At 53.3% G+C, this 25466-nt stretch overlaps 1 protein-coding gene across 1 annotated transcript in view; it reads right to left on the bottom strand.

Moving 5' to 3' along the window:
* The window catches only part of PREX1 (phosphatidylinositol-3,4,5-trisphosphate dependent Rac exchange factor 1), a 186880-nt gene extending 164662 nt beyond the window's left edge, over positions 1–22218 (bottom strand). The window contains exon 1 of the mRNA XM_047851928.1: positions 21868–22218. Coding sequence (XP_047707884.1) covers positions 21868–22080 — 213 coding nt within the window. The 5' untranslated portion in view covers positions 22081–22218. The remainder of the gene's footprint in view (positions 1–21867) is intronic.
* Between the last annotated feature and the right edge of the window lie 3248 nt (positions 22219–25466).

The following is a 25466-nucleotide window of genomic DNA, read 5'->3' as shown; positions in this document are numbered from 1 at the left end:
AAGTCACTCGCTACGGACTCCCTGGCTTGAAACCCTCCACTGTTCTTACCACAGAAGGCCAGCCCCTCACCTTGGCCCTGTGTGATACGGCTCCCACCATGCTGCTCAGATCCCCTCTCCCATTCACTCTCCCTTCACTCACTCCATCCCAGCCATGTTAGCCTCCTGGCTCATCCTGAAACTGGCCCAACCCATCCCTGCCTCAGGGCCTTTGCACAGGCCATTCCTGCTGCCTGGAACATGGCGCCCCCTGCCTTTCTTCTCATGGGTGACTTCTCAACGTGCAGGTCTTATCTCAAGTCACCTACCTCCTCAGACAGGCCTGCCCTGATCATCAAATCCAAGATAGGCCCCAACACTCCAGTTCGTATCCCTGTATTGCCATTGTCCTAGGGCTTGTCACTGCAGGGTTGTTCTTACTTGTTTATTGTCCATCTCCTCCCACTCAAATGTCAGGTCTACAACAGCAGGAATTTGTCTTTTTTTTTCCCCCCCACTGCTGCTTCCCCAGTGCCTGGCCGGGGTAAGAGTGAGACCTTAAATGATTCTTGCTGCCAGTATGAAGAGACCAGAAAACAAGATTCCCGGAGCTTAGAGTGTATCTAACACAGTGTGAATCACCCATTCCCTTGCGACGAGGGCTCTGATAAAAGAGGCAAGCCTGAGAGCTAGCCAAGGGGGGGTCTGACCCAGACTGGGGCGTGGGGAGGGGGCGGGCCAAGGAGGGCTTTCCTGAGAAGGCGCCATAAACCACTGCCACTCAGAGTGTGGTACCCGGGCCAGCAGCACGGGTCTCCCATCTGCCGGGAGCTCATTAGAAATGCAGCTTCTCAGCACCCCCAGCCCCCCAGGCGTCCTGATCCAGAATCTGTGCTTTACTTAAGGCTCCAGGTGGTTCATGTGCACAGTAAAATTTGAGATATCCTGGCGTAGACCCCAGGGTGGGTGGGTAACAGCAGGCCAGTCTGGTTCAGGGCATCTCTGGGAACCAAAAGGCCAAAGGAGGTCTGTGAAGCCACTCGTGTGTAAAACATGGCTTCCCAGCACCGTGGGCTAGCAAGAGCCCCAGGCCCACGCAGGGACCCTGAGCATCCTTCCTCCCTCAGGCCTGGAATAAGGATCTGAGAAGCCCACAGCCAGCATATGTGGGAGGGGTGGGCGAGGGGGGGTAGGAACCCGACAGATTTGCGTGGCAGACTCCCCAAGAGCCACGCCATCTGGAGCCCCTTTGTGATACAGGCAAGGGAGGACGGTGGAGAGGCGGAGAGCCAGGAGTATTTCTAAAGTGTGGGGCGATGGGGCAAAGGAGGTGTGTGCGGGGAGAGACAGGGGACCACCTGTCACCAGGAAACCTGCAGCACCCCCACTCCATCTCCCAGCCACCCGCAACAGACAGGGCCACTCACCCCAAAACCCACTGAGAATACGCAGGCAATCTACCTTTTCAGCAGCTCCCGAAAATGAGACTCCCTGAAAGCCAAGTCCCGAGTCCCGATCTTGGTACATGTGGTTACGGAGGAGCTGAGCCTCACCTCCATCTACGATGGCAAACAGGACCCAGGCCTGACCGGTCAGAGTTCTGGGCTCCTGGATGGGCGATCCTTGGTTCATGGACGGGTGTACGCCCAAGGGTGAGCCAGGGAGTACCTGGACCCAGCTATGCCTGAAGTTATTACTCCTAAGTGAACCCATCAAAGTATTTGTTTGTTTGTTTTCACTTGAGACTCTTCGAGTTGGGGGTTCTGTCATTTATAATCCAAAGAGTCCTGACTGATATATCTTGATATATGTTAAAACACTTACCACTCTGCAGCATCAGGACTTATGTGTCCGTTCTCTCCCCTGGACTGGAGCCCCTTGAGGACACACACCACTGTTTGGTTTAGCTGTGTCCTTGGTGTCCATATATTATATACCAAAGTCCTGATCTATAACATAATCTCAGGAGATAAGTGACAACGAATGAATGTTCTTCCTTCCTTCCCTCTACAAATATTTACTGAGTACCCACTTGGTGTTGGGTACTGTTTTAGGTCTGGGAACAGCAGGGAACAGGAGAGAGAAAAATCCCTGCCTTCCAGGAGCTCAAATTCTAGTGAGTAGAGACTAGACGATAACCAAACAAGGGGATAAAACATAAATGCAATAGAGAAAGGAAAGAGGGAGCACGAGGGTGAGGTGTGATTTTTAGATGAGGCGGTCAGGGAAGGCTGCACTGATAAAGTGAGACATCTGAGCAGAGACCTACAGAGATAACGAACTACACGGATACCTGCAGAGGGCTCTCTACCCAGCAGACACAAGTGCAAAGGCCCTGCGGCTGGAATATGTTGGGTACATCTGGAGACAAGGTCAGAGAGGTAAACGTGCGGAGTGGAAAGACCGACACTGAAGGGCTATTTAGGTCACTTTCAGGGCTGTGGCTTTTATACTGAGTGAGGTGGGAGCCACGGGAGGGTTTTGAGCTGAGGAGGCATGTGATGTGACTCACATAGGATGTGTGTGGAAAACCACCTGCCAGGGGGCAATGGTAGAAGGGACCAGGGAGTAGGTGACTGCACCCGTCCCAGCAGGAGACAATGGTGGCAGAAACCCTGGTGGCAGCTGTGGAGAGGTGAGGGGTGGCCAGAGCCAATGGGGTTTGCTGATCTGGGGTGTAAGAGGAAGAGTAAAATCGATACGGCTCCACGGATGAGCCTGATAAGTGGGAGGACGGAGGGGCCACTGACTGGACGGGAGGGGGGCCTGAACAGGCTAAGCTGGGGAAAACACAGAGCCTGTCGTGCCCACCAGACCCCCAAGCAGAACGTCATCTGGATATAGACGACTGGAGGTCAGGGCAGAGGTCAGTGCAGGAAATAGAAACCCGAGAAATGTCAGCAAAGGGATTACTACGAACGAGCCTTTACGAAGCCTCCCTACGAAGGGATCGTCCCCAGCTCCTCGCCGCTGGGCTCCGACTCCTACCAGCCTCCCGACCACGAGCGGGGCAAAGGGGGTGCTCCACAACGGCTCCTTCTAAACTAACTACTGTGGACAGAGGAGTTCCGCATCCATCACCCGCCCTGCTCCCGGGAGAGGGCAGGCGGCCAGGAATTAGCACTCCCCAGCCGGCTCCATTGCCCAGCTGAGACACTGAGGCTCAGGGAGGGACGAAGACGAAGCGAGGTGATCTGGCTGAGCCGCCCGACCCAAGCCCTTTCTCATGAGCTGAAATAAAGCGACCCCCTCCCCCCACCCCACCTTCCATGGCTGCCAGCATGATGTGACAACGCCCTGACACGTGGGGAGGGGGCTGAGAACACGTCTTGGCCCGAGCGTCACAGTGAATGGCAGACGAGGAGGACGGCGCTGGCGCCAGGCTGAGAGGCGGGAGGGGCAGCCGGCACCAAGCTCTGGGCCTCCAGAGTCTCCCCAGGGTCAGGGCCTTCCCTCTTCATGGACGGGCAGAGCAGCCCCGAGCCCAGGCACCGGCCATCCTGCTCCCACCTCACTGGTGATGCCTCTCCAGGCCTCGACTGCCCTGTCTGTAAGATGGGTGGCCAATACAGAGACACTGAGGTCATCAGGGCATCAGACCGGCTAGTACGTGCTGAACTCTTACACGGGGCCAGACCCAGAGTCGACCATGGCACCGCTGGCATCCAGGGGCAGGCGACCGTCGTGAGGGCTGCCCTAGGCCCTGCAGGATATTTAGCAACAACCCTGGCTTCTACCCCCTAGATGCCAGCAACATCCTGCCTCCCCAGTCATGACAGCCAAGAAAAGCTATAGACGTTCTAGGCACAGTCCTAGGCCAACAGGATGTCGGCTCCGTGAAGGGAAAGATCTTTGTCCGTTGGTCAAATCTGGATTCACTTACTTAAGGAGGCTGGTTTCAGAATCTTGCTCAAATCGCTCCACTATCCTGATTCTCAAAGCACCGTAAGAGGACGTACATGACCCAACATTATATACAGTCCTGCCACATAGTGAGTGGGAAGCCAGTCATTATCTTTTCTTTCCCTTTTTTTTTTTTTTTTTTTTTTTGAGAGACAGAGCGCAAGCAGCAGAGGGGCAGAGAGAGAATCTTAAGCAGGCGCAGAGCCTGACACGGGGCTTGATCTCACGACCATGAGCTGGAATCAAGAGTTGGATGCTTAACCGAATGAGCCACCCAGGCACCCTGAGTTTATCTTTAAATTTGAGAAATAAGGTGTTCATTAGAACTGGTGAAGCAATGCAAAAAAAAAAAAAGAAAAGAAAAAATACAAGGATAAATAAAATATCTTCTCTGCACCCCTCCCCATTGTCAGCCTGAGACCAACGATGTAAATATTCTGGTGTGCATCCTACAGAGCCCTTCTCAACGTTCATGAACTGAGAGACTGTCGTTATCTTTTCCCACAAAATTGGGATCACGCTCTACGTTTGACTCACAACTTTTCTTGCTTAACAGTACACGGCGTGTGCAACCCTTCACATCAAGGGAAGAGATCAAGCTCATTCTTCTATACAGCTGCCTGACAGCCCAATGCATCGACACACAACAGTCTTGGTCAGAATTTCGTCTGTTACTGTGACTTCCCCTGCCCCCTGCTCTTTTGGCCATTTATAAACAAAACTGAAACAAATGTCTTTGTAAACTTAAGTCGTTACATACCTTTTTTTTCTGGGTTCTATAGGGGAGATTCCCAAATGAAATGAACTAAAGGGCATTGCGATTGGTTTGTTTTGTTGTTTTTTAATATTTTTTTAATTTTATTTCTGAGAGACAGAGTATGGGCAGGGGAGGGGCAGAGAGAGAAGGAGACATAAAATCCAAAGCAGGCTCCAGGCTCTGAGCTGTCAGCACAGAGCCCGACGCGGGGCTCAAACTCATGAACCATGAGATCATGACCTGAGCTGAAGTCAGATGCTTAACAGACTGCACCACCCAGGCATCCTGGTTTTTTTTAATATCTAAAGGCACTCCTAGACTTTTTCCCGAAAGACGCCAGTCATCAACACTCCCACCAGCATCCTATGGAACAGCCTGTTTGCCAGCAGCCACACCAGCACTGCGTATTATCACTTTGCGTGTGTGAGGTAAGACAGTGGTAATGCTATCGAAGGTAATGTTGACCGATGCGGTCACTCAGCAGGAATGGCCACATAGTTCTCATTCCACAAAATAATACCAAGTCCAGAGCATTCTGGACCCAAATGAGGACAGAGGGTTGTCAGGAAGCAGGCTGTACATCTTCTGAGCCCTGAAATGCCTTCCTCCCAAGACCCTCCCCATCCTCACAAGCTGACTCCTGAGCCTGCACTATCCTCATTTCTGAAATGGAGTTCACACCCAGACATAACAAAGATGCCTTTGTTACCAGGAAAGAGGGAGCGACTGTTGCCAGAACATTCTGGGTTCTGTTCATTCAAACCTCCGTGTGGGGAGGAGAGTAAGGGGGGCGGGGGGGAGGCGCATACAGGATGCTTCCCACTCTGGGGCTGATCTTAGAGGTAGATGCTTCGGGCAGACTGGTGCGGCCCACCTCCCCATCCTTCACTCACTGGTTTATTCCACAAATATTTGCTGGGCGCTTATGGCTGGAATGTTCTTCCCCCAGATACAGAGGGTAAGTCACTTTCCTAGGGAGACAATACCTAGAAGGGGCACAGCCTGGATTCGAACCCAGGCACTCCAGCAATTATCACCTCATATAATTCATCCCACAGCCTGTTAAGAGAGGCAACATCATTAACCCCATTTTACAGATGAGAAAACTGAGGCTCAATCAGATAAAGCCAAGACCCAAGGTCACACAACTAATAAGTAACACAGGAGCACAAAGAGGCAATTAACGAACTTCTAACCACCCACAGAACACCCCAGGCCCCAGCTGCCATGGTGTTCTATCTGGGCTACCCCGGCAGCCTCCTCTGCCTCCACCCTACCCCTCCACAGTCCATTCTCCACACGCGGCCAGAGGGGTCCTGTGAAAACTAAGTCAGATTCCGAGTGCCTGGGTGGCTCAGTCGGTTGGGCATCCAACTTCACCTCAGGTCATGATCTCGCAGTCTGTGAGTTCGAGCCCCGCGTCGGGCTCTGTGGTGACAGCTGGAGCCTGGAGCCCGCTTCCGATTCTGTGTCTCCCCTCTCTCTCTGCCCCTCCCCCACTCACGCTCTGTCTCTCCTTCAAAAATGAACATTTTTTAAAAATTAAAAAAAAAAAAACTAAATCAGATTCTGTCCCTCCTCCATTCAAAAGTTCCAAGGGCCCCCTCCTCACCTAGTGAAATGCAAAATCCTTACAGTGGCCCACAAGGCCCTGCACAATCCAGCTACTAGCCGTCCCCCCACTCCTACTGTTATCCTTGACTTCACTCTCCACCTGGCTCATTCTGCTCCAGCCACCCCGGCCTCTTTCCTCAAATATGTTCCTGCCTCAGGGCCTTTGTACTTGCTGTTCCCTGTGCCTGGAATGTTCTTCCCCCAGATACAGAAGGTAAGTCACTTTCCTAGGGAGACAATACCTAGAAGGGGCACAGCCTGGATTCAAACCCAGGCTGTGTGGCCTCAGACAAGACAAAATGTACACAGCGGGGTCTGCAGTAAGAGAAAAGGATGCTCTGTGACTGTGGGCAGGTCGCTGAACCTTTTTAACCTCTGTTTCCCCACGTATAAAACAGGCAACATAGGTAACCTTCCCCATCAGGCTCCTGGGAGGCCACACTGCTTGAGACACGTCCACTGACCACACCTCATACATATTAGATCCACGGAAAGAGCCAGAACGGTCAAGGAAGACCTCCTAAGGAAGCAGGATATGAACAAGGCTTTGAAGGTAGGAAGTGGAAAAGCCATGAGGTGGTCCAGGCAGGCCAGGTGACAAGAGGGTTCACCTGGAACCCAAGACTCAGGAGAAGGCAAAGGCTTCCCATCTGGGATGGAGACACGAGCAGACAAGAGAAGAGATGCTCCCACCCTGTACCTCCCTTCTTCCCGTGCCAGGACCTTCTTCCTTCCCAGAACGACTGCTCCCTCACCACCACGTGACACAGGTGGGCCCCTCACCCAACCTAGCCACATGACCCAAGGCAGCCAATCAGAACTCACTCCAGGCCCCACACAGACCCTTCCCGGACATGAGCCAAGGGATTCCCATTTTTGCTAAGGTATTTTGAGCTGGACCTCCTGTCACTTGCAACCAAGGACTTCTGACAATCGGCACTGGCTGTTCTCATCAGCAACAGCAGTGCTGTGATCATTGTTCTTGTTATTGTTGTTATTCTCCCAAAACTGAGATGTGGGCGAACGGAAGCAGGGGAGAGGGCTCCTCTGGGCTCCTCTCTGGGCTGCACACGCGCAGTCAAGACGCTGAGCCTGACCGGGGGTGGTAGCAGGGGCCCCACGCGACAGCTGAGGGTCCCTCTCAGGAGCCCACTGCTTTCTCTCTGAGGTCTGCACCCCAGGACCTCCCAAAGGAGCGGAAGTACAGAGCAAGATTCAGGAAGTAGGACAGACGGATGTGGGAATCTCGGCCCCACAGGCCCCAGGAGGCGGAAGCTGGGGATCGTGGAGTCACCCTAAGGGAGAACATCCTTCTCCCCCTCTACTCACCTCGCGGGCCCAGAGGGAGCACCCACACACTGGAACACGCATCTCGGGCGCAACTGCCCACAGGGCCGGCAGGTGAGGCAGTGCAGCTAGGCAGGCGGCCTTCGGGATGCCAATGAGGGTGGCATCCTCTTAACAGAAGAGCGCGTTGTTGCTTATTTTTCCTTATTAAACACATCTTTCTTCCAAAGAGAAATGTGCCGTCTCCTACTTTTCTTAAAACACATGATCCTCTTGGGGCGCCTGAGCAGCTCAGCCAGTTAAGCGTCTAAGGTCGGCTCAGACCATGATCTCACTATCAGTGGGGAGCCTGCTTGGGATTCTCTCTCTCTTTCTGCCCTTCCTCCACTCATGCTTTGTCTCTCTCTCTCTCTCTTAGAAATAAATAAGTCTTAAAAAAAAAAAAAACACACACACATAACCCTCTTTGGCTTTCAGTTTTCCATTTGATAGAAACAAAGGTGAGAAGAAATGTTCCATTGCCCCTCTTAACTCTACATTTAAAATACAAATAAAAATAAGAAAAGAAAAGAAAAGAAAAGAAAAGAAAAGAAAAGAAAAGAAAAGAAATAAAAACCAGCAGGGCAAGACTAATGACACACGGCAACCACCGTTAAGTTTCAACCTGAGGGATATCAGGGAAGAGTGAGGTCTGTGGCAAAGTCCCATCTGAAGGGAGGGGCTGCTCTTCAGCTCCAGCCAAGCACTGCCTGTAGGCATGGGAGCTTGGTGTGCATACAGTTTCTATGGACCACGGACCACAAATGATAGTAACAAGGTCTGTTTTAATCAGCTCTGTGTCTTCAGCAGCTAGCACTGGACCTGGGCTCACAGCAAGAGCCCCCCGCCCACCCCACAACCCCGACACACACACATACACACGCTTATGGCCACTGAGGTCAGAGAATCTGAGAACAACGTTTCCCAGAAACACAGGAATCCTAGGGGCACACAGGACAATCGCCGGACAGGAGTCAGGAAACCTGCGTTCAAACTCCGTCTCAGCCACAATCTCACTTGGTAAGCCTGGGCCAAGTCAGGCTTGGAACAGCTCTGAGCCTCAGTTTCCCCTTCTGGAAAAATGAGACAAATGAGAAAAATGAGACGTGATGTCGCGGTCTCTTCCAGCCCTTCCAGCCGGATTCTAGGATTCTAGCTGCCAAGGATTTATTTGGGGTAGTAAAAACCAAAAGGTCTAAACCAAGGTTTCTTCAGCCCTCAGTTACTGAATCAATACAGGAACTGGCGGCTTGAACAAAGACGATGTGCATGGTCTGTCGCTTTGGAAGACTGAAAACCGTGTAAACATGCAATCTTAGATGGATATTTAAGTAATAATAATTGTATTAACATGATGTTGTTACGTTAGGAGGATCACTGGAATTGTAGCTCATACACGGGAAGCACCTACCACGTGCAGGGCAGTGTTTTGTGAGCTTCACGGATTTGTGAACTCATCTAACTCTCCCACTGATCTAGGAGATGCACTATTTCCGGAAAGAGGACACCAAGGCAAACACAGGTGAAGCAGACGGCCTGCATGACACAGCCACGAAGCACCTAGGATCCGACCCGGATGGCGGGGAGCCGGGGCCCCCGTGTTTCGTCATGAAGCCCTCAAAGGCTCAGTGATGAAGAGGGCTTAGTGGAAACCTGGGAGGAACCCCAAAGAAGGGGCCAGAGAAGCAGGGGCCACACGATCTCGCGTGTGCAGTACGGTCGCCCCCAAGCTAAAACAACAGCGAAGAACACGGAGGGAGGGTAACAGGGACACTGCCTATTTGGAAGGGTCCTTATTTTCTCCACGTTCTACAATGAGTGCGGTGACAGCAAAGGTGGCCAGTGCGTGGCGGGTGTCCCTGGAAACCGACACCATACGCCAGCGAATCCTTCCTCCTCGGCGGCCATGGGAGAGGAAGCCCCCCGGGGGCCCACGTGCTTGCCTGCCCTGGACTGCGGTACCCCCAGCATCGACAACGGGGCCAGAAACCCCACAGGCACTCCATAACACGTGTGGCGGAATCCCGCGAGCCTATCGGGTAGGAACAGAGATTTCCCCATCTTACAGCTAAGTAAACTAAGGCCCAAGAGTCAGCTGCCCAAGGTCACGGAGCTGGGAAGCTGCCAAGCACGGGCAGAGCCACGTCTCAGTGAAGCGTCTCTACCGCCTGCACACAGGGTCAAAATCACACACAAAATCACCCAGGAGACATGATCCAGACTGGACCCCAGACTAGGGATGGGAGGGGAGGGGGACCAGCTTTCCAAGGGATTGTGTGGGCATGCGGGAGCCCTCGGACTCATAAGGACATGACTCAAACGTCCCCCCGTCCTCCCAAGTGCCTTGGTGGCTAGATATAACGACGTTTTGGGGGAAAGGGGTGGAATACGAATTTGGATTGTAGAATTGTATAAATCCGTATTGATGTTAAATTTCCTGATTTTGTTCAGTGCACTGCAGTGACACAACAATGTCCACGTTCTTAGGAGACACATGCTGAGTTATTTAGGGACACCACACCCGCAACTACTCTCAAGTAGATCAACGCGATAATAGTAACGTGAATGTGTGTGTGCATGTGTCTCTACGGGGCTGGGGGAGACAGGTGGGAGAGGAGAAAGAGGAGAGTTAAAAGCAATGCGGGGTGCCTCGGTGGCTCAGTTAAGTGTCTGACTCCTGATTTTGGCTCAGGTCATGATCTCACGGTCATGATATCAAGCCCTGCATCAGGCTCTGCGCTGAGCCTGCTTGGTATTCTCTCTCCCTCGCTGCCCCTCCCCTGCTCACGTGTACATGCTCTCTCTCTCCGTCTCTCAAAATAAAAAATAAAATAAAAGCACATGTACTCAACAACTGCCAATTGGTGAATCTGGATGAAGGTTATACAGGGGTACTCTATTCTTGACACGTCAAAATAAAAAGTTACCAGAAAACCAACTTTAAGAAAATGTACTAAATTGGGGCGCCTGGGTGGCTCAGTCGGTTAAGCATCCGACTTCAGCTTAGGTCATGATCAGGTCAGTGAGTTCGAGCCCCGCGTTGGGCTCTCTCTCTCAAAATAAATAAATAAGCTTAAAAAAAAAAATAGAGAGGCACCTGGACGGCTCAGTCGGTTAAGTGTCTGACTTCAGTTCAGGTCATGATCTCACAGTTCGTGGGTTCGCCTGCATCGGGGTCTGTGCTGACAGCTCAGAGCCTGGAGCCTGCTTTGGATTCTGTGTCGCCCTCCCTCTCTGCCCCCCTCCCACTCATGCTCTGTCTCTCTCTCTCAAAATAAATAAATAAGCTTAAAAAAAAAAAAATAGAGAGGCACCTGGATGGCTCAGTCGGTTAAGTGCCTGACTTTGGCTCAGGTCATGATCTCGCGGTCCGTGAGTTCGAGCCCCGCGTCAGGCTCTATGCCAACAGCTCGGAGCCTGGAGCCTGTTTCAGATTCTGTGTCTCCTTCTCCCTCTGCCCCTCCTCCCTCCCTCCCTCCCTCCCTCCCTCTCTCTCTCTCAAAAATAAACATTAAAAGAAACTTTAAAGATGTGTTAAATTACTCATAAGTATGGCATACTAGAGTTTTGTGTCTAGACCCCTGTACATATGTAGAAATACATGATAGGTACAGCCAGCCATATACACAAACCATTTTACCATATTTGCCTCCATAAAAGAGTGCTTACAGCTGAACAGACACAGACGTAAGGGAATGTGCTTTTGACACAGACACCACCACCATATTTATCGCCTTTGTGATCAGGGGGAAATAAATCTTAAAAACCACCTAACAACAGTCTGGCCAGCCATCGGCTGGTGGCTGGGACCATACAGAGCTCCCTCGGCCCTCCTGGTGTGGTAAGGGCAGCAGGCCAAGGACACCAGTCTGTAGCCACTCCCCACACTGGGGTGCACACTCCCAAATCAAGCCAAGGCCACTCATTAAGAAAGCAGCAGGAGAGGTGCCTAGGTGGCTCAGTCGGTTAGGCGTCAGACTCAATCTCAGCTCGGGTTGTGATCTCGCAGTTGGTGAGTTCGAGCCCCGCGTCAGGCTCTGCGCTGACAGTGCGGAGCCTGCTTGGGATTCTCTCTCTCCCTCCGTCTCTGCCCCTCCCCCGTTTGCACGCACAGGCTCTCTAAATAAACGAACAAACATTAAAAAAAAAAAAAAGGAGCAGGAAGCAGACAGTGCCTCCTCCAACTTTCACTCAACCACTCCCTTGACCAAAGCTCCCTTGACCAGAGCTGGGTGGTGGGGGCTTATCAGTGAACACAGCAGTCCAGGCAGCCCACACCCACCTTTGGCCCTCAAACTATCTTAGCCCCAGGCCCCCAAAAGTCTGCACAGAAGTATTTAGCAGTTGCATCGGTCACGATAATCCTATTCTATAAAACATAAACATGGGTACAAAGCAAAAGCCATTTTTTTCATTCCAAAAATATTTAATGAGCACCTACCACAGGCCAGGCATGGTTCTCAGTGTCTAACAGACAAAGTGAGTGGAACAGACAGAAACGCCCTATCCTCTTGGAGCTGACATTCGCATGAGTGAGACAAACAATAAACAGTAAGTAAGTCAGCCATCTAGTGTGTCCAGTGGTGGAGAAAACTCCCGCATGGAAGGGGCACGGAAGGGAAAGGATAGGAAGTGTGCAGGTGGGGGTGGAGGACAGGTTTGAAAGGGGGAGGAAGACCTCCTCAGGAACATGCCAGAATGAGCCCTAGGGATACCGGTGAAGAACATTCCAAACAGAAGAGGCGAGAACACCCTGAGGCAGGAGAAAGGGCACAGGTGGCTTGGGGGCGGGAGGGAGTAGGAGCAAAAGGAGATTCTGGAATTAGATAGCAGTGATAATTGCGCAACTTTGCGAATATACTCAAAACCACCGAATCGTACGCTCTGCAAGGGTGAGATTTATGGTGTGTGAATCGCATCTCAATTAAAAGAACCGTATGTGGGGGTGCTCAGGTGACTCAGTCAGTTAAGTGTCTTGATTTCAGCTCAGGTCATGATCTCACAATTCACGAGTTCGAGCCCCGCATCAGTCTCTGCACTGACAGTGAGACGCCTGCTTGGGATTCTCTCTAAGAATCTCTCTCTGCCCCCTGCCCTCCCCTACTCACTCTCTCTCTCTCTCTCTCTCTCTCTCTCTCTCTCTCTCTCAAAATAATAAACTAAAAACCAAAAACAAAAATCTGCAGGAGAAAGAAGAGAAACAGGAGAGGGGACCTGAAAGGAAACAGGGACAGATCTCACAGGACCTTCCAGGCCATCCTGAGACCTTCACTTCTACTCAGAGGGAAGCGGGAGTCTCGGGAGGGCTCTGAGCAGGGCAGTGGTATGAAGTGACTTAAGTTCTAACTGGCCCCCTCTGGCTCTGTGTCTGGAGGACAGAACGGGGCAGGCCCGGGTGAGAGCTGAGCAGACAAGCATAATAGTCCTGGCTGTTTCTCGACCGTGTGTCCTTGGACAAGCCACTTCACCTTCTGTGCCTCAGTTTTCCTCACCTGCAAAGTGGGTCTGAAAAATACACACACACACACACACACACACACACACACTCACACACTCACACCGCCCAGGGCAGAGGTGAGAGCTACAGAGGAAAGCGTTGTTAAGATGGTATTATGAGCGGAGGTAGTTTTTAATCATGCAAATTAGTTTCCTGAACAGAAAACAGGGGGTGCCTTCCTCTCTCACAGGAAGCAGAGACCCATCGTGTATCAACAGCCATCTCCCCAGCGGCCACCAGCACAGCCTGCTGACACCCTGGCCATGAACAGGGACCCAAACTCCTCTTTGGGTGTGGTCAGCTCAGATGCAGTACTCACACGGAGGCTGAGACCTAGATAGGGGACAGAAATGGCCCTGATTCACACAACAGCCTTCCCAGACAGAGGGTCTGGGGATCTGCCCGGCAAGGGGAAAGTGTGGTCCTCCCTCCTGGGTGAGCGTCCAGGCCAGAGACAGGAGGTGGCTGCTGCGATCTTGGGAAGACCCTTGCGCAGTAAGACTTTCAGATCGTCAATCAGACCAAGCCACACCCCAGCTGAAAACCCTCCAGGGGCTCCTCACCCACTAATAAAGTGCCTGAGTCTCATGCCACACCGACTTCCTCTCCCCAGCTCCACCAACCTGGCCTCTTGCTGTTCCTCAAACAAGCTAAGCATAGTCCTGCCTCAGGGCCTTTGCGCATGCTGCCCCCTCTACCTAGAACACACTTCTCTCAACTACAGCTGGCTCCTTCTCGGCCCCAGGACTCAGCTCAAAAGCCACCTCTTCAGAGACGCCTTCCTTGGCCACCCCATCACAAGCAGATGCCGCTATCCCTATCACCAACACACCCTCATTTTTCTTCCCTTCTTGGCACGTCCACTCGCCAGCTGAGTGGACCTAAGCAAATCACTCTCTCCGGGCCTTAGTTTCCCCATCTGCAAAACAGATATATGAGAGAACCCCCTACAGGAGAGGGTTGTTGCAAAGGCTCAAAGAGATAATCCATACAAAGCACTCGGCACAGGGCTCAGCACACAGTAAGGCCTCAGCAGATACTATTATTCCATCTGTTGCCACCTTCTCAAGTGACCTCTTTGTATTGTCTGAAGATTCCACGAGGGCAGGAACCTTGTCCATCTTGTCCTGGCCATGTGCCAGCACCTAGCCCAGTGTTTGGCACACAGTAGGCATTCAATGTGCGTTTATTGAATGACTAAGGGAACCGGTGAATGAAAGCACGGACTGCCCACAGCCCGCTCTGGGCCTGGCCTCGCTCCTTGCAGAAGCTTCCCACCACCCCCCTGCAAGGGTGGAAGTACGAGACCCCGGATCCTGGTGGCTCATGGCCACCCCACCTGCTTCCACCAGACTTTGGTGGCCCTAGTCCCGCCAGCCTGAAATAGCCTGGCCTCCCCTGGCCCAGAAACAAGGGATCGTCTGTCAGTCCCACCCTGGGGAAGGAACCAGGCGGGTAAACACAGATTGAGCGTCCGACCACAAGACAAAAGAGGCAAACCCCCTCTGGTCCTCAAGGAGCCGGGAAAATAAAAATAAACTGAAAAATCTACATAGGGCTGGGAGGCTGGAGGACTTCCCTTCTTTCTCAGGGCTTCCTTTCGGATAACAGGAGAGCCTGTGGCAGGTAGTGGGGCGGCCGTGACCTTGGCTCAGCACTCCGCTCTGCGGGCACTCCCCGTGGACGATGGGGAAACCAGGACTCAGAGACGCAAAAGGACTTGCCCAAGGTCACACGGGGGCAGAGCTGAGGTTTGAACCCAGGCCGTTTGGTGTCCAGAATCCATGCTTTTTCTTTGTTTGTTTGTTTGTTTGTTTTTTGAGAGAGAGAGAGCGAGCAGAAGAGGGGCAAAGAGGGAAGGAGAGAGAGAATCCCAAGCAGGCTCAGCATCGTCAGTGTGGAGTCCCACGCACAGCTCGAACTCACAGACCGCGAGATCATGACCTAGGCTGGAATCAAGGGTCGAAGGTTTAACCGACTGAGCCGCCCAGGCGCCCCTAGATTCGACGCTCCTAACCGTGAACCCGAGACAGACCGCTGGGTGAAAAGAGCAACCCTACCACACCACTCAGGTAAGCACGTACACATGCATACAGTCACGGCGACGGCATAGATTTCTCATGCTCCAGGATGTGTGCGTAAAGGCCCCAGCATAAGGTGAGAAAGCAGAACTGGTTGTCAAAGGTTGGCAGCCAGTCCCCCTGGGGGCCATGGGGCAGTATCTGGAGACCTTTTTCAATGGTCCCAACTGACGGAAGGGCAGGCCAGTGCTGCTGTGAAGCATCCTGCAATTCACAGGACAGTCGCCACAAGGGAAGATGATCCCGCCCCCACCTTCCAGTGGGGCCAAGGGTTAAAATACGGAGGATTCACCACAGACCAGCTGCTAGGGCTGAAATGCCCCCTGAGGAGCCTCTTTAAGGGGGACCTTTGAGCCAGGCTGAAACTCAAATCCTGGGAAGAGGGCGAGGGCCACCCCAGCCTTCTCCCAGAGCTCTCCGGATGGAACCCTGACCGGCCGCAGGGCCGCCACCCTTGACCAGAGCGCACCTCCCTCTGGGGGCCACGACTTCGACAGGGAGTCCCTCTGGGGCTTCACAGGCAAAACGAGAAGGTTCAGACCCCTGCCCTCTCCCCCCAGCTTACTCTCAAGTTCTATGTCTCCACGACTCTGGGGCAAGGACCAGCTCTGGCCTCGCCCTGTGCCCCGGGGGAGCAAGGCACGCTGGTTCGAGGACCTGTCCACCCTGCCTACCCGCCACCTGCCACGACTCCAGCCGGAGAGCTGGTGGCCGTTGGAAAAAAAAAAAAAAACACGGATGAGAAATCACAAAAATCTGAGAGGTCAAGTTCTTCTGCAGCCAGGCATGACCTGCTTCAGAGACAACTCCTGCACAGGCTGGGGGTTGGGGGGAGGCTTGGGAGGGGGCACTGTGAAGCAAAGAGAATGTGGGTTTGTCGACCTGAGGGAGTGGCCAGAGCTCAAGAGGCCTTCTGCTCAGTGGACTCAGGGGGACACCCTCTAGGAAAGGGGTGCCCGGAAGCCTCCAAAGGCCAAGGACACCAATCCCATCCACCTGCTTTTTTAAGTGACAGATAAACGGTTATAAGGGACAACACCCAATAATGGTGAATGGGCTCTAGGCTGCTCATCTGGAGAACACCCTCACTCAAATGCACGAGATGCAGCATCTCTGATGGGTCAGCCTTCTCCAAAGGCCAAGGGCCACATGTGCCCTATTGACAGCTGCATTTTCCTGGCCCAGAACACTGCCTAGAATATACTGCAGGTGCTCCAAAACTACCTGCACACGTGGAGAAACGCAGTCCAGATTTCTGCGTTTCCCTGTGTGGAGCTCTGTTCGCCCCACACAAAAGGTGCCCCCTCCCAACTCCGGCTGACATTTAGGTTTTTGTCATCAAAAGACCTTCACTGACTCCCTAATGATGTTGTGGCCTAATACAAAGTGGCCTGGCCCACGTTCTCTGGAATCCTAAAAAGCTCTGATAATTTGGACCTTCGGGCTTAATTCTTTGCCCACGTGGGCAGCTGGAGGTCTCACAAAGGCAGTTAATTTTGGTCACAAACACAGCATCATTTTGGGTAGTTCAGGAGAACGGGAAAGAATGAGGGTTCTGCAGTCAGACTACCTGGGTCTGAGTCCCAGCCCTGTCAGGCTGTGTGACCTTGCAAAACTGACTTGGCCTCTCTGTGCCTTGGGTTTCATCTGTAAAAATGGGAAGCACAATAAATACCTAGCACTTTTGAGTTGATACACAGAGAATGCTCTACACAGGGCTGGTAAACATTTAGTACTTTCTTATAAGTGTTAGCAAATTATCATTACTGAGGTTACACTAGCCTGATAACCATGCAGGAATGCAATTCTCTCTGTCAGAATTTTGTAACATATATGCTCATACACATGTGCCTGGTTTGATATGAGAACAGTATTATACATGAGATTTCTGAGTGCATTTTTCCTTTTACTATCTTCCTGCTTGCTTTTCTCCACAAGAAACACATCCTTGTGTCCTTTTCCCTAAGCTCCTGTAATGTGATGTATACAACGGACATGTGTATATTATGACTTCTGTTTATTTTCCCAAAGCAGAACTGTGTCACATACACGTCTCAGCATCCTACCTTTTGCAACACACCCTCGTGAACATCCCGGAAGTCACCGACCGGGTAGGTCATTCTGTTTTGGTGACTACAGAATTTAAAATGTGTCCCTCACCTCCACCCCCTGGCATTTCTCTCTAGTGAGAGACTGGAAGCAAAGAATCTTAAAAAAAAAAAAAAAAAAGCAGTGACAACACAAAACCACAGTTTCTTCTTTTGGCAAGCAGAGCTCCAAAGAGAGGAAAAGCTCTAGTCTCCAACCCCCCAAAAAAGCAGAACCACAGAAAGCATTCTGGGAGCTTTCTGCCCACACCCCCTGATCATCCAGGACCATCCCCCAGCCGGTGGAGGAGACCCTCTGGGAGTGACAGGTCTCTGTCCTCCGTCAAGGGAGCCCTACGGGGTCCTGCTGACCAACCCTTGCCCAGGGGTCTCTCTACGCAGCCACCCAGGCTCCCCCTCTCTTCCCACCACAGCCCAGCTGGCACATGCATCGCAGGATGCGTTGGCACTTACCCCAGGGTCTCCTCACTTGCAGGCAGGAACCCAAAACCAAAATCCAACCAAGAAACCGGTGAGCCCATGCCTCACCTGTCCTCCTCTTTAAGCAGGGGAGCCCCATGAACCCCAAACAGACAACCCTCTCCGCCCCCCACTGCTGTACGTCAGCAAAACAGCCACCATAGCATCTGAATACCAACTGCGCGTCTGGCCCCCTTCAAACGGCTTCGGCGTCAGGCTCATCGAAGCTTCATAACACCCCTAGGACACAGGTGCTACACTGTTCCCATTGTGCAGATGGGAAAACTGAGGCACTGAACAGGCTGGTGGCATGCCCAGGGCCACGCACAGTCATTGTGGGGTAAAGCCAGGATGCGAACACCAGCAGCCTGGCTCCGGAGCTCCACACTCAACCCTCTCTTCACAAACAGCCGTGGAGCACGGAGGAGGAATCTGGCCGCCTGCCATTTCTAGTCTTCTATAGTTCTGCCCATTCTGCGGAAGACAGAATGGGAGCCACGGAGGGGAGTAACCAGAGAAAGCGCAGGCAGAGGGTCAGAATATCACAGAGACCCGGGTTCGAATCCCCGTTTCGCCACCTTAATAAATCACGGGCCAAGGCCTTTATGAGGCAGAGCCAGTCTGTGAGGGCTCTAGGGACATGAGCTCCGGGGTGGCCAGCCTGGGATCAGATTCTGGCACGGCTGTCTGCGTGACCCAGCTCACTGAAACTATCTTCGCCACAATTTCCTCATGTGTCAATGGGGCAACAGCAGCACTTTCTTCACGGGGTATTGGAAAGATCAAATAAGTTGATACATGTGAAGCGCCCAGAGCAGTAAATTATGAATCAGTGTCAGCTCCTACCCACTAATGACTGTAATTGTTATTCTCATTATTGACACTGACCAAGAGCACCCAACACGGTCAGGGCTTCTAAATGTTGAAATCCAAGGCTCTGAGTCAAAACCCAGGGCACTTTGTCCCACCATCTTGGCGGTGTCCTCCAAGAAAGATCCAGCATCTCTACAAGAGGGCTCTCCTTGCATTTCTATGACCCTTAAATAAACACACACAAAACAAGGCACCAAAGCTATCGGCCCCCCTTGGAGATGGGGAAGGGGTGCAATCCAGTTCCTGAAGGAGGTGAGGAAAGATGGGGAGATTCTGGAGGAACCACAGAGCCCCAGAACCGGAACCAAAGAAAACCACTGGTTCCGGAGTTTAGATGGTCAAAAGGAAATTCGCTCAGGCTCCCTGTCCTCTTTTCGGTGCTGACTCAGACCTCACTTCCTCCAGGGAGCCCTCCCTGACTACTCCTGCTCACTTGACGCTGAAATCCTAGAACCCTAATCATCTATATTATTTAATTACCATATAACAAAATAAGTAATGATGATACTAACATTTATATGCCTTACTACCTACGAGGCAGTGTTCTAAGTGCTTTATATATATTTATATAACTGACTTACACTCTTAAAAACCCTGTAAGATAAGACCTATTATCATCTCCTACTTCACAGACGAGAAAACTGAGGCCCAGAAAGGTTAAGCCAGTTGCCCTAAGGTTATACAGCCCCAGGGCTCAATCCCAAGCAGTCTAGCTCCAGAGCCCAGCCTCATACTTGGATTTCTGTAAACATCCACTTTGCCGCCATGGACTAGACTGTCCCCTCCTTAAGGGCAGGAACCCACCAGAGCTGGCCTTTCTGCATCTCCCACAATTCACAGTCAACCACAAAGCCTTCATTTCTACTGACAACAGAGCCTTGAAACTAGGGACCCAGGGAGGCCAGGGAAGCTCTGCCCCATGGAATTAAAAGCTGGGAGGGATTACCAAGCATTCTTCCCTTACCAAGTATAAAGGCTCAGAGGAGCGAGTGGGAAGACAGAAGAGACCACGCAGGCTGCCAGCCTGGATGCGTGGAAAGCCTTGGTAATTAGCAGTCCCCGAAGCGAAGCCCTGGGTTTTCCAAACCGAAAGGCCTTGGGTGGTTTAGGGGGCATTTCTGATGGAGCAAAACAAGAGAGGCCTCCTGTGGCTCACAAACGAGGTATGTATGGCTGGTCAGGTTACACAATCAGTCCATTTCTGGCAACAGCTTGGGGACACCCAAAAGGACAAGGCAGAAAAGACGCCTGGATTCTCCTCCCCTTGGTTTACAGGTGGGCAAACTGAGGCCAGGGCAGGTATAGCACGACTGGTCCGAGAACCAGCTCATCTCAGAACCGACAGGTCAATCGAAACAAAAACTGATGACCTCAATAATGTGGAAATACAGAAACCTTTCTTTTTCTTGTTTCTTTAATAATAAGAACCATTGATTCCAATCAATTTCCATTATTCCAGCAACCTCGGACTCTACAAGTGGACAATTTAAAACCACAGTTAACCCTAACACAATCTGTATCTGCTCTGAAATGCACCACACCATCTAGGCAAGGGCGTGGGAGGGAGAGATATGTTTTCTTACCCATTAATATAAAAATTGGTTTGTCTTTCCTCTTTCCTTTCCTGACTGAGGAGCAGGGAGAGGCTCAGAAGGAGAAGTGAGGAGTTCCCTAGAATTTGACATTGCCCAGAGATATGAGCACTGTCTGCATCTTTATATCAGAAACTACCAGCTTTAAACTGAACAGATTCCTTCCTTTATTTATTTATTTATTTATTTATTTATTTATTTAAACTATGAGAGAGGGAGAGATGGCAAAAAGAAACACCAACACTCTCATAGGCCTTTCTAGAAGGGTCCTTTAGCCAAATGGTTTTCAATGCCACCACACAACTCCCCAACCCCTCCCAACACACACACACACACACACACACACACACACACACACACACACACACAGGAACACACCTCTTTTCACAGAGAGAAGGGCTCTCTCCTCCCCGAGTTAGAACTCGGACCTCACACAGCCTTAGCTGCACCTCCAAGCCAATGGGGACCCCAGAGGATGCCAGAGTCTCCCTCTTTCCCTTAGAAATTGGGAGCTGCACAGCCTGGCTCTGGGGTCTCTGAAGGAACAACCACCGCCCCCACCAGCCCTTCCTTAACCAGGATTAAAAGACTTCCTAGAGCCAAGAAGGGAGTAAATGAGGTCCCAGCAGGAGGCAAGGAGATTAAAGCCCTCGGAGTCTCCTAACTTCCACCGAGGCCTGGCCCCAGGCCCACCCCCTCCGCCCCCTGGCCACTTTTCTCACTTCCCAGGAGAGTAGGGAAGTGGCCCCTTCCTCCCGCTCACAGGAAAAAAGAAAGATAGAAAGAAAGGAAAAAAAGAAAAAAAGAATAGAAAAGGAAATGCAACACAGGAGTTTACAACCCAGTATCCCCAATTAACCAGCTGTGTGGTTCTGAGCAAGTTACTCAACCTCGCTGGAGCTAAACTCTCCCATCTAAAACATGGGGTAAATACTCGTCCCCACTTCATGGGCCACTCGGAAGGTTAAACCTCCTGATGATTGATACATGTGGGCGCCTGCCACATAGTAAGGGCTGGGCTGTTTATTTTTTGCCACTCAGAAATAGGGGTGGGACCTGGACTGCCAAGTCGAGAGTTCGAAACCCACTCTCCCCAAGCTCCAACAAAAACGCGTGCACTGGGGAAAGGGGTCCTACCCCGAGGTTTTGTGGGTTTGTGGGATCTCCGTCCCTCTTCCGGGCACCGGGTTGTATCCTACTCTCGGAGGGACGCTGGGCTCTAGGATGTCTAGGAGGTGTCCCGGAGTACTCGGCGGTGCACTAGGCGGCGAAGAAATCCCCGGGAAAAAAAGCAGGAGCGAAAGCTCCCGGCGCCTGGGTCCCAGAGCCCCTGCCTCGCGGATGCAACTAATTTTAAAACTATTTGAAAGGCGGGGAGGGGAAAAGAAAAAGACAAAAGGGCAGCGTGCAGGGGAGGTGGGGAACGGAGTGCGGGAGATCCCGAGTCGGGACTAGGACCGCCGGCCGGCCAGGGAAGCGACAGCCCAGCTCCGAGGGAGCCCGCATCTCCCCACCTCTCCGCGCGCCCCGCGAGGCGCCCCTGAGGCGACTCTCGCGACCCCCAGGGACCGCGCGGCCACAGGTAGTGGCGACCGCCCGGCACTGGAGGCCCCTGCGCTCCAAGCGGGGCTGGCGGCCCGGGCAGAGGCTGTCCCCGCGCGCCCCGGGCGACACTCACCGACTGCAAGAAGCGCAAGGTGCCCACGTAGTCCCTCTCGGTGCCCAGGATCTCGTTGAGGACGCAGAGGCGGAGGCGCAGCTGGCGCTCGGACTCCCGGGCGGCCGCGCACGGGCCAGAGCTGGCCGCAGCGGCGCCGGGGACCCGGGGGTCCGGGTGGGCACCGTCCCCAGCCCCGTCGCCGCTGGGATCGCTGCCGCCGGGTCCCTCCATTCTAGCGCGGCCGCGCGGCGCCGACTGCTTCCCCCGCGCGAAGGTCGCGCCGAACGGCGACTCAGGCGTCCAGGCGCCCCATCCCGGACGGGGCGCGCCGGCGGGCCGGGCTCAGCGGCGGGCCCGGCGCCTGGCGCGGCGGGCGGGCGGGACTGGGGGCGGGCAGCCCGGGCCGGGGGCGGAGGCAGCGCGCGGAGGCTGGACAAGGGGCGGGAGGGGGCCGGCCCTCGGGGCTCCCAGACGGCGGGCCCCGCCACCGCCACCGCCGCCGCCGCCGCCACCGCCCCCACCGCCCAGGGAGCGTCTGCCAAGTGCCACGCCGTGCTCGGGCCGCAGAGGCGCTCCGCGCGCGCACCGGGCCCCCTGGAACCGCGCCGCGGCGCTCGGCGGCTACGTCGGAAGCTCAGCGCGGTCGGAGCGGGGGCGCCCGGGGCGCTCGGGCGGGAACTCCCCGGAAGGGGCGCCGCGGAGGCCGCGGGGCCCGAGGCGGCACGCCAGCCGCCGCCCGCGCGCCAACTCCGCGCCCGGACGCGTGGCCCCCTCCCCCGCCGCGGGCTACGCCGCTCCTCCCCCACCCCCGCCACGCGCGACACCCCCCGCGCGCAGGCACACGCACGCAGGTCCGGCCGCCGCGGCCGCCCGCTGCCGCCGCTCGAGCTGAGCGAACCCCCGGCTGGAAAAGCTCTCGGCGGGAGCCGCTCGGGGGAGCCAGCCCGCCCGGGCCCTCGCGACCCCGCCGGCCCCGCGGAGGAGGAGGGGGCGGCCCCTGCCCGGCCGGTGCCAGCCTCTGGGACACGTAGCCCTGTGGGTGCCCTCGGGCGCTGCCGCGACCTTGGGAAGGAAGCCGCGCGCCTCTCCGGGTCCCTCCCTCTCTCTTGCCCTTTCCGTCCTTCCGTTTTTATCCCTTTTTTTCTGAAGTTCTTTGCCCCCAGGAGACGACCCTGCTCTTTCCACCTTTCCCAGAAGAAATTATGATCTGCTCTCGAATTACTAATCAAGGAGCAGCTGCTCTGCCCGCGGCCCCCTCCCCACCCACCACCGGGGATAAGGCCTTGGGAAACCCGGCCGCTGGTGCAGGCTGCCCTGTGTGACCTTGGTAAGCAGCGGGACCGCTTGACAAATGTCCTCACCTGCCTCACAGGAAGGTATGGAGAGGTGACCAAGCGCTGAGGCCTGGAGTAAGCTGCTCAGATTCGAATCCCATCTCCCTCACTTGCTAGTGGGCGACCTTCGGCTGGTTTCCTTGCCTCAAGAGCCTTAGTGTGCCCCTCGGGATACAATGGAAATAATCCTCGCACCTGGCTCACAGGGGCCCGCACAGGGTTATGTGTTAGTCCACAGGGCATACTTGGAACAGTGCCCAGTCCCTAGAAAGTTCTCTATTTTTGTCCTTTATTATTATCATTGCGTGTGTAAACTGCCTTCTTGGCCGGCCCTACTCTCTAAACTGTCCACACAATTCTTAATGTTCCCCTATCACACACCAGGGATTGTATTGTCTCTGCAGTGGATTAGCTGATTCGTATAATATGCCCCCTCTAGACCGTAATCACCCTTTAGCAAAGAACATGACTGTTTGTTTATCTTCTGTTCCAAACACCCAGGACTGTTCTCATAATGGCCTGGGTAAATGCTGCAAGTTCCTCAGGACACGGGGAGAGAGTGGAGTGGCTTCTGCCCTCTAGGAGATGTTTCTTTGGGATCGGGGACAAGGTGGCATTTGATCTGGGCCTTGAGTGAGTGAATCCCTTCTGGGCAGATGGGAAGGGGGATGGGGGAGGTGAGTCTGGCAGGTGCCAGTGGTGGAGTCAATTATGTCCAGAAGATGGCTGACTCCTGAGGTTCTCAGAAAATTGCAGATGTCCCTGAGTAGCTCTGCTGTGTGACCTTGGACTAGTCACAGCACCTCTCTGAGCCTCAGTTGCCTGGTCTATAAAACGGGAGTCTTCGTAAGAGGGAAAAACAACGAAAAACATGTACTTTAGTAAAGCAGGGTTTCTCAACCTCAGGCTATGGACACGTAGAGCCAGAGAAGTATTAGTTCTGGAGAGCTGTCCTGGGCATTGTAGGCCGGTTCAGCGGCACACTGTACCCCCCAGATGCCAGGAGCACTCTCTCCCCACCGGCAGTTGTGACAACCACAAATGTCTCCAGGTAGTGCCAGATGTCCCCTGAGAGACAGAATCTCCCCCAGCTGAGAACCACTGATGAAAGTTCCTGACACAGATAGCTGGCACACAGTAGGTGCTCAAGCAGTGTTAGCCTCCTTCCCAGCTGTGACCACCGAAGATTAGCTTCCACTTCAGATATTTGTCTCACACGCAGACACAGATCCCATGTTATATCCAAGAATTGGCCCACACTCCCAAAAGGACCCCAAACATTTCCTCATTTGTGGATGGCGCCCACCCCTGGCCCACCCCCATCTCTTCTACATTCTGATTCCTCTGGGATAGTCCATCCCCAATGAAAGATACAACATTTAATGTATTCCTTAAGCTCTCTGTGCCTCCTTGGTCTCTTCCCTGGACTGAGGATAACAGCTGCACCTACCTGGTAAGATTGTTGCAATGATTTCTGAGTTAATACGCGGAAACTACTTGGGGCAGATAGTAAGCACTCAGTAAGCGAAGGCTTTTATTTGGACTGAGTGCTGAATCCATTCAGATGCCTTTGGCCACAAGAAGAAGAATGGGCTACTGGTGGGTTCAAACATAAGGACAGTATTTATTTAACAAGAGGTCCAGGGGAGATGGGTTCTTCAGGCTGGTTTGGGACTCACAATGTCATCGAGGACCAAGGCACCTTCAGCCCTGCTATCCTCACCGCGGTGGCTTGTCACCCAAGCTCTGGGACCCCAGAGTGACGAGATGGCTATTGCAATGGCAACATTACCTGCCGACACAAGTCCAAGGCAGATTTTCTCTTACACTTCGCGGGCCAGTCCGGGTCATGTAACCATCCCTACGTAGTCCCTGACCAAGAGCAGAGTCGTCACTATCAACATGGAGCAGCCCTGCTCCATCTGCTGGGACGTGGCTGCCTGGACAACTTGGGGTTCTGTTGTCAAGAGACAAGTGTCGGCCACAAGCACCTACTGCGTGCTGGGCATCGGGTGAGGTGCTAGGACCAAAGTGCGCAAGACCGGTGATGTTCGGCCCTGACATTCCTCCCGATGAATGAGACATAGAAAGACAGCAAGTTTTGTCATTCAGTCACTGAGCGTTTCTGGAGGGATACAGCAGTAACACAGCCGCTAAGGGTCCTGCCCTCTTGGTGCTTTTAGTCCAGAGCAGGGGAAGAAGGAAAATAACCAAATTAACAATCAATTAATCAATCAACAAACAAATGAGATGTTTTCAGCTTCTCCAGAGTTAGTTGGTGGC

The sequence above is a fragment of the Prionailurus viverrinus genome, chromosome A3 (assembly GCF_022837055.1).
Source record: "Prionailurus viverrinus isolate Anna chromosome A3, UM_Priviv_1.0, whole genome shotgun sequence".
NCBI lineage: Eukaryota > Metazoa > Chordata > Mammalia > Carnivora > Felidae > Prionailurus > Prionailurus viverrinus.
The sequence above is the reverse complement of the archived record's forward strand: the minus strand, read 5'-3'. Positions and strand labels throughout refer to the sequence as shown.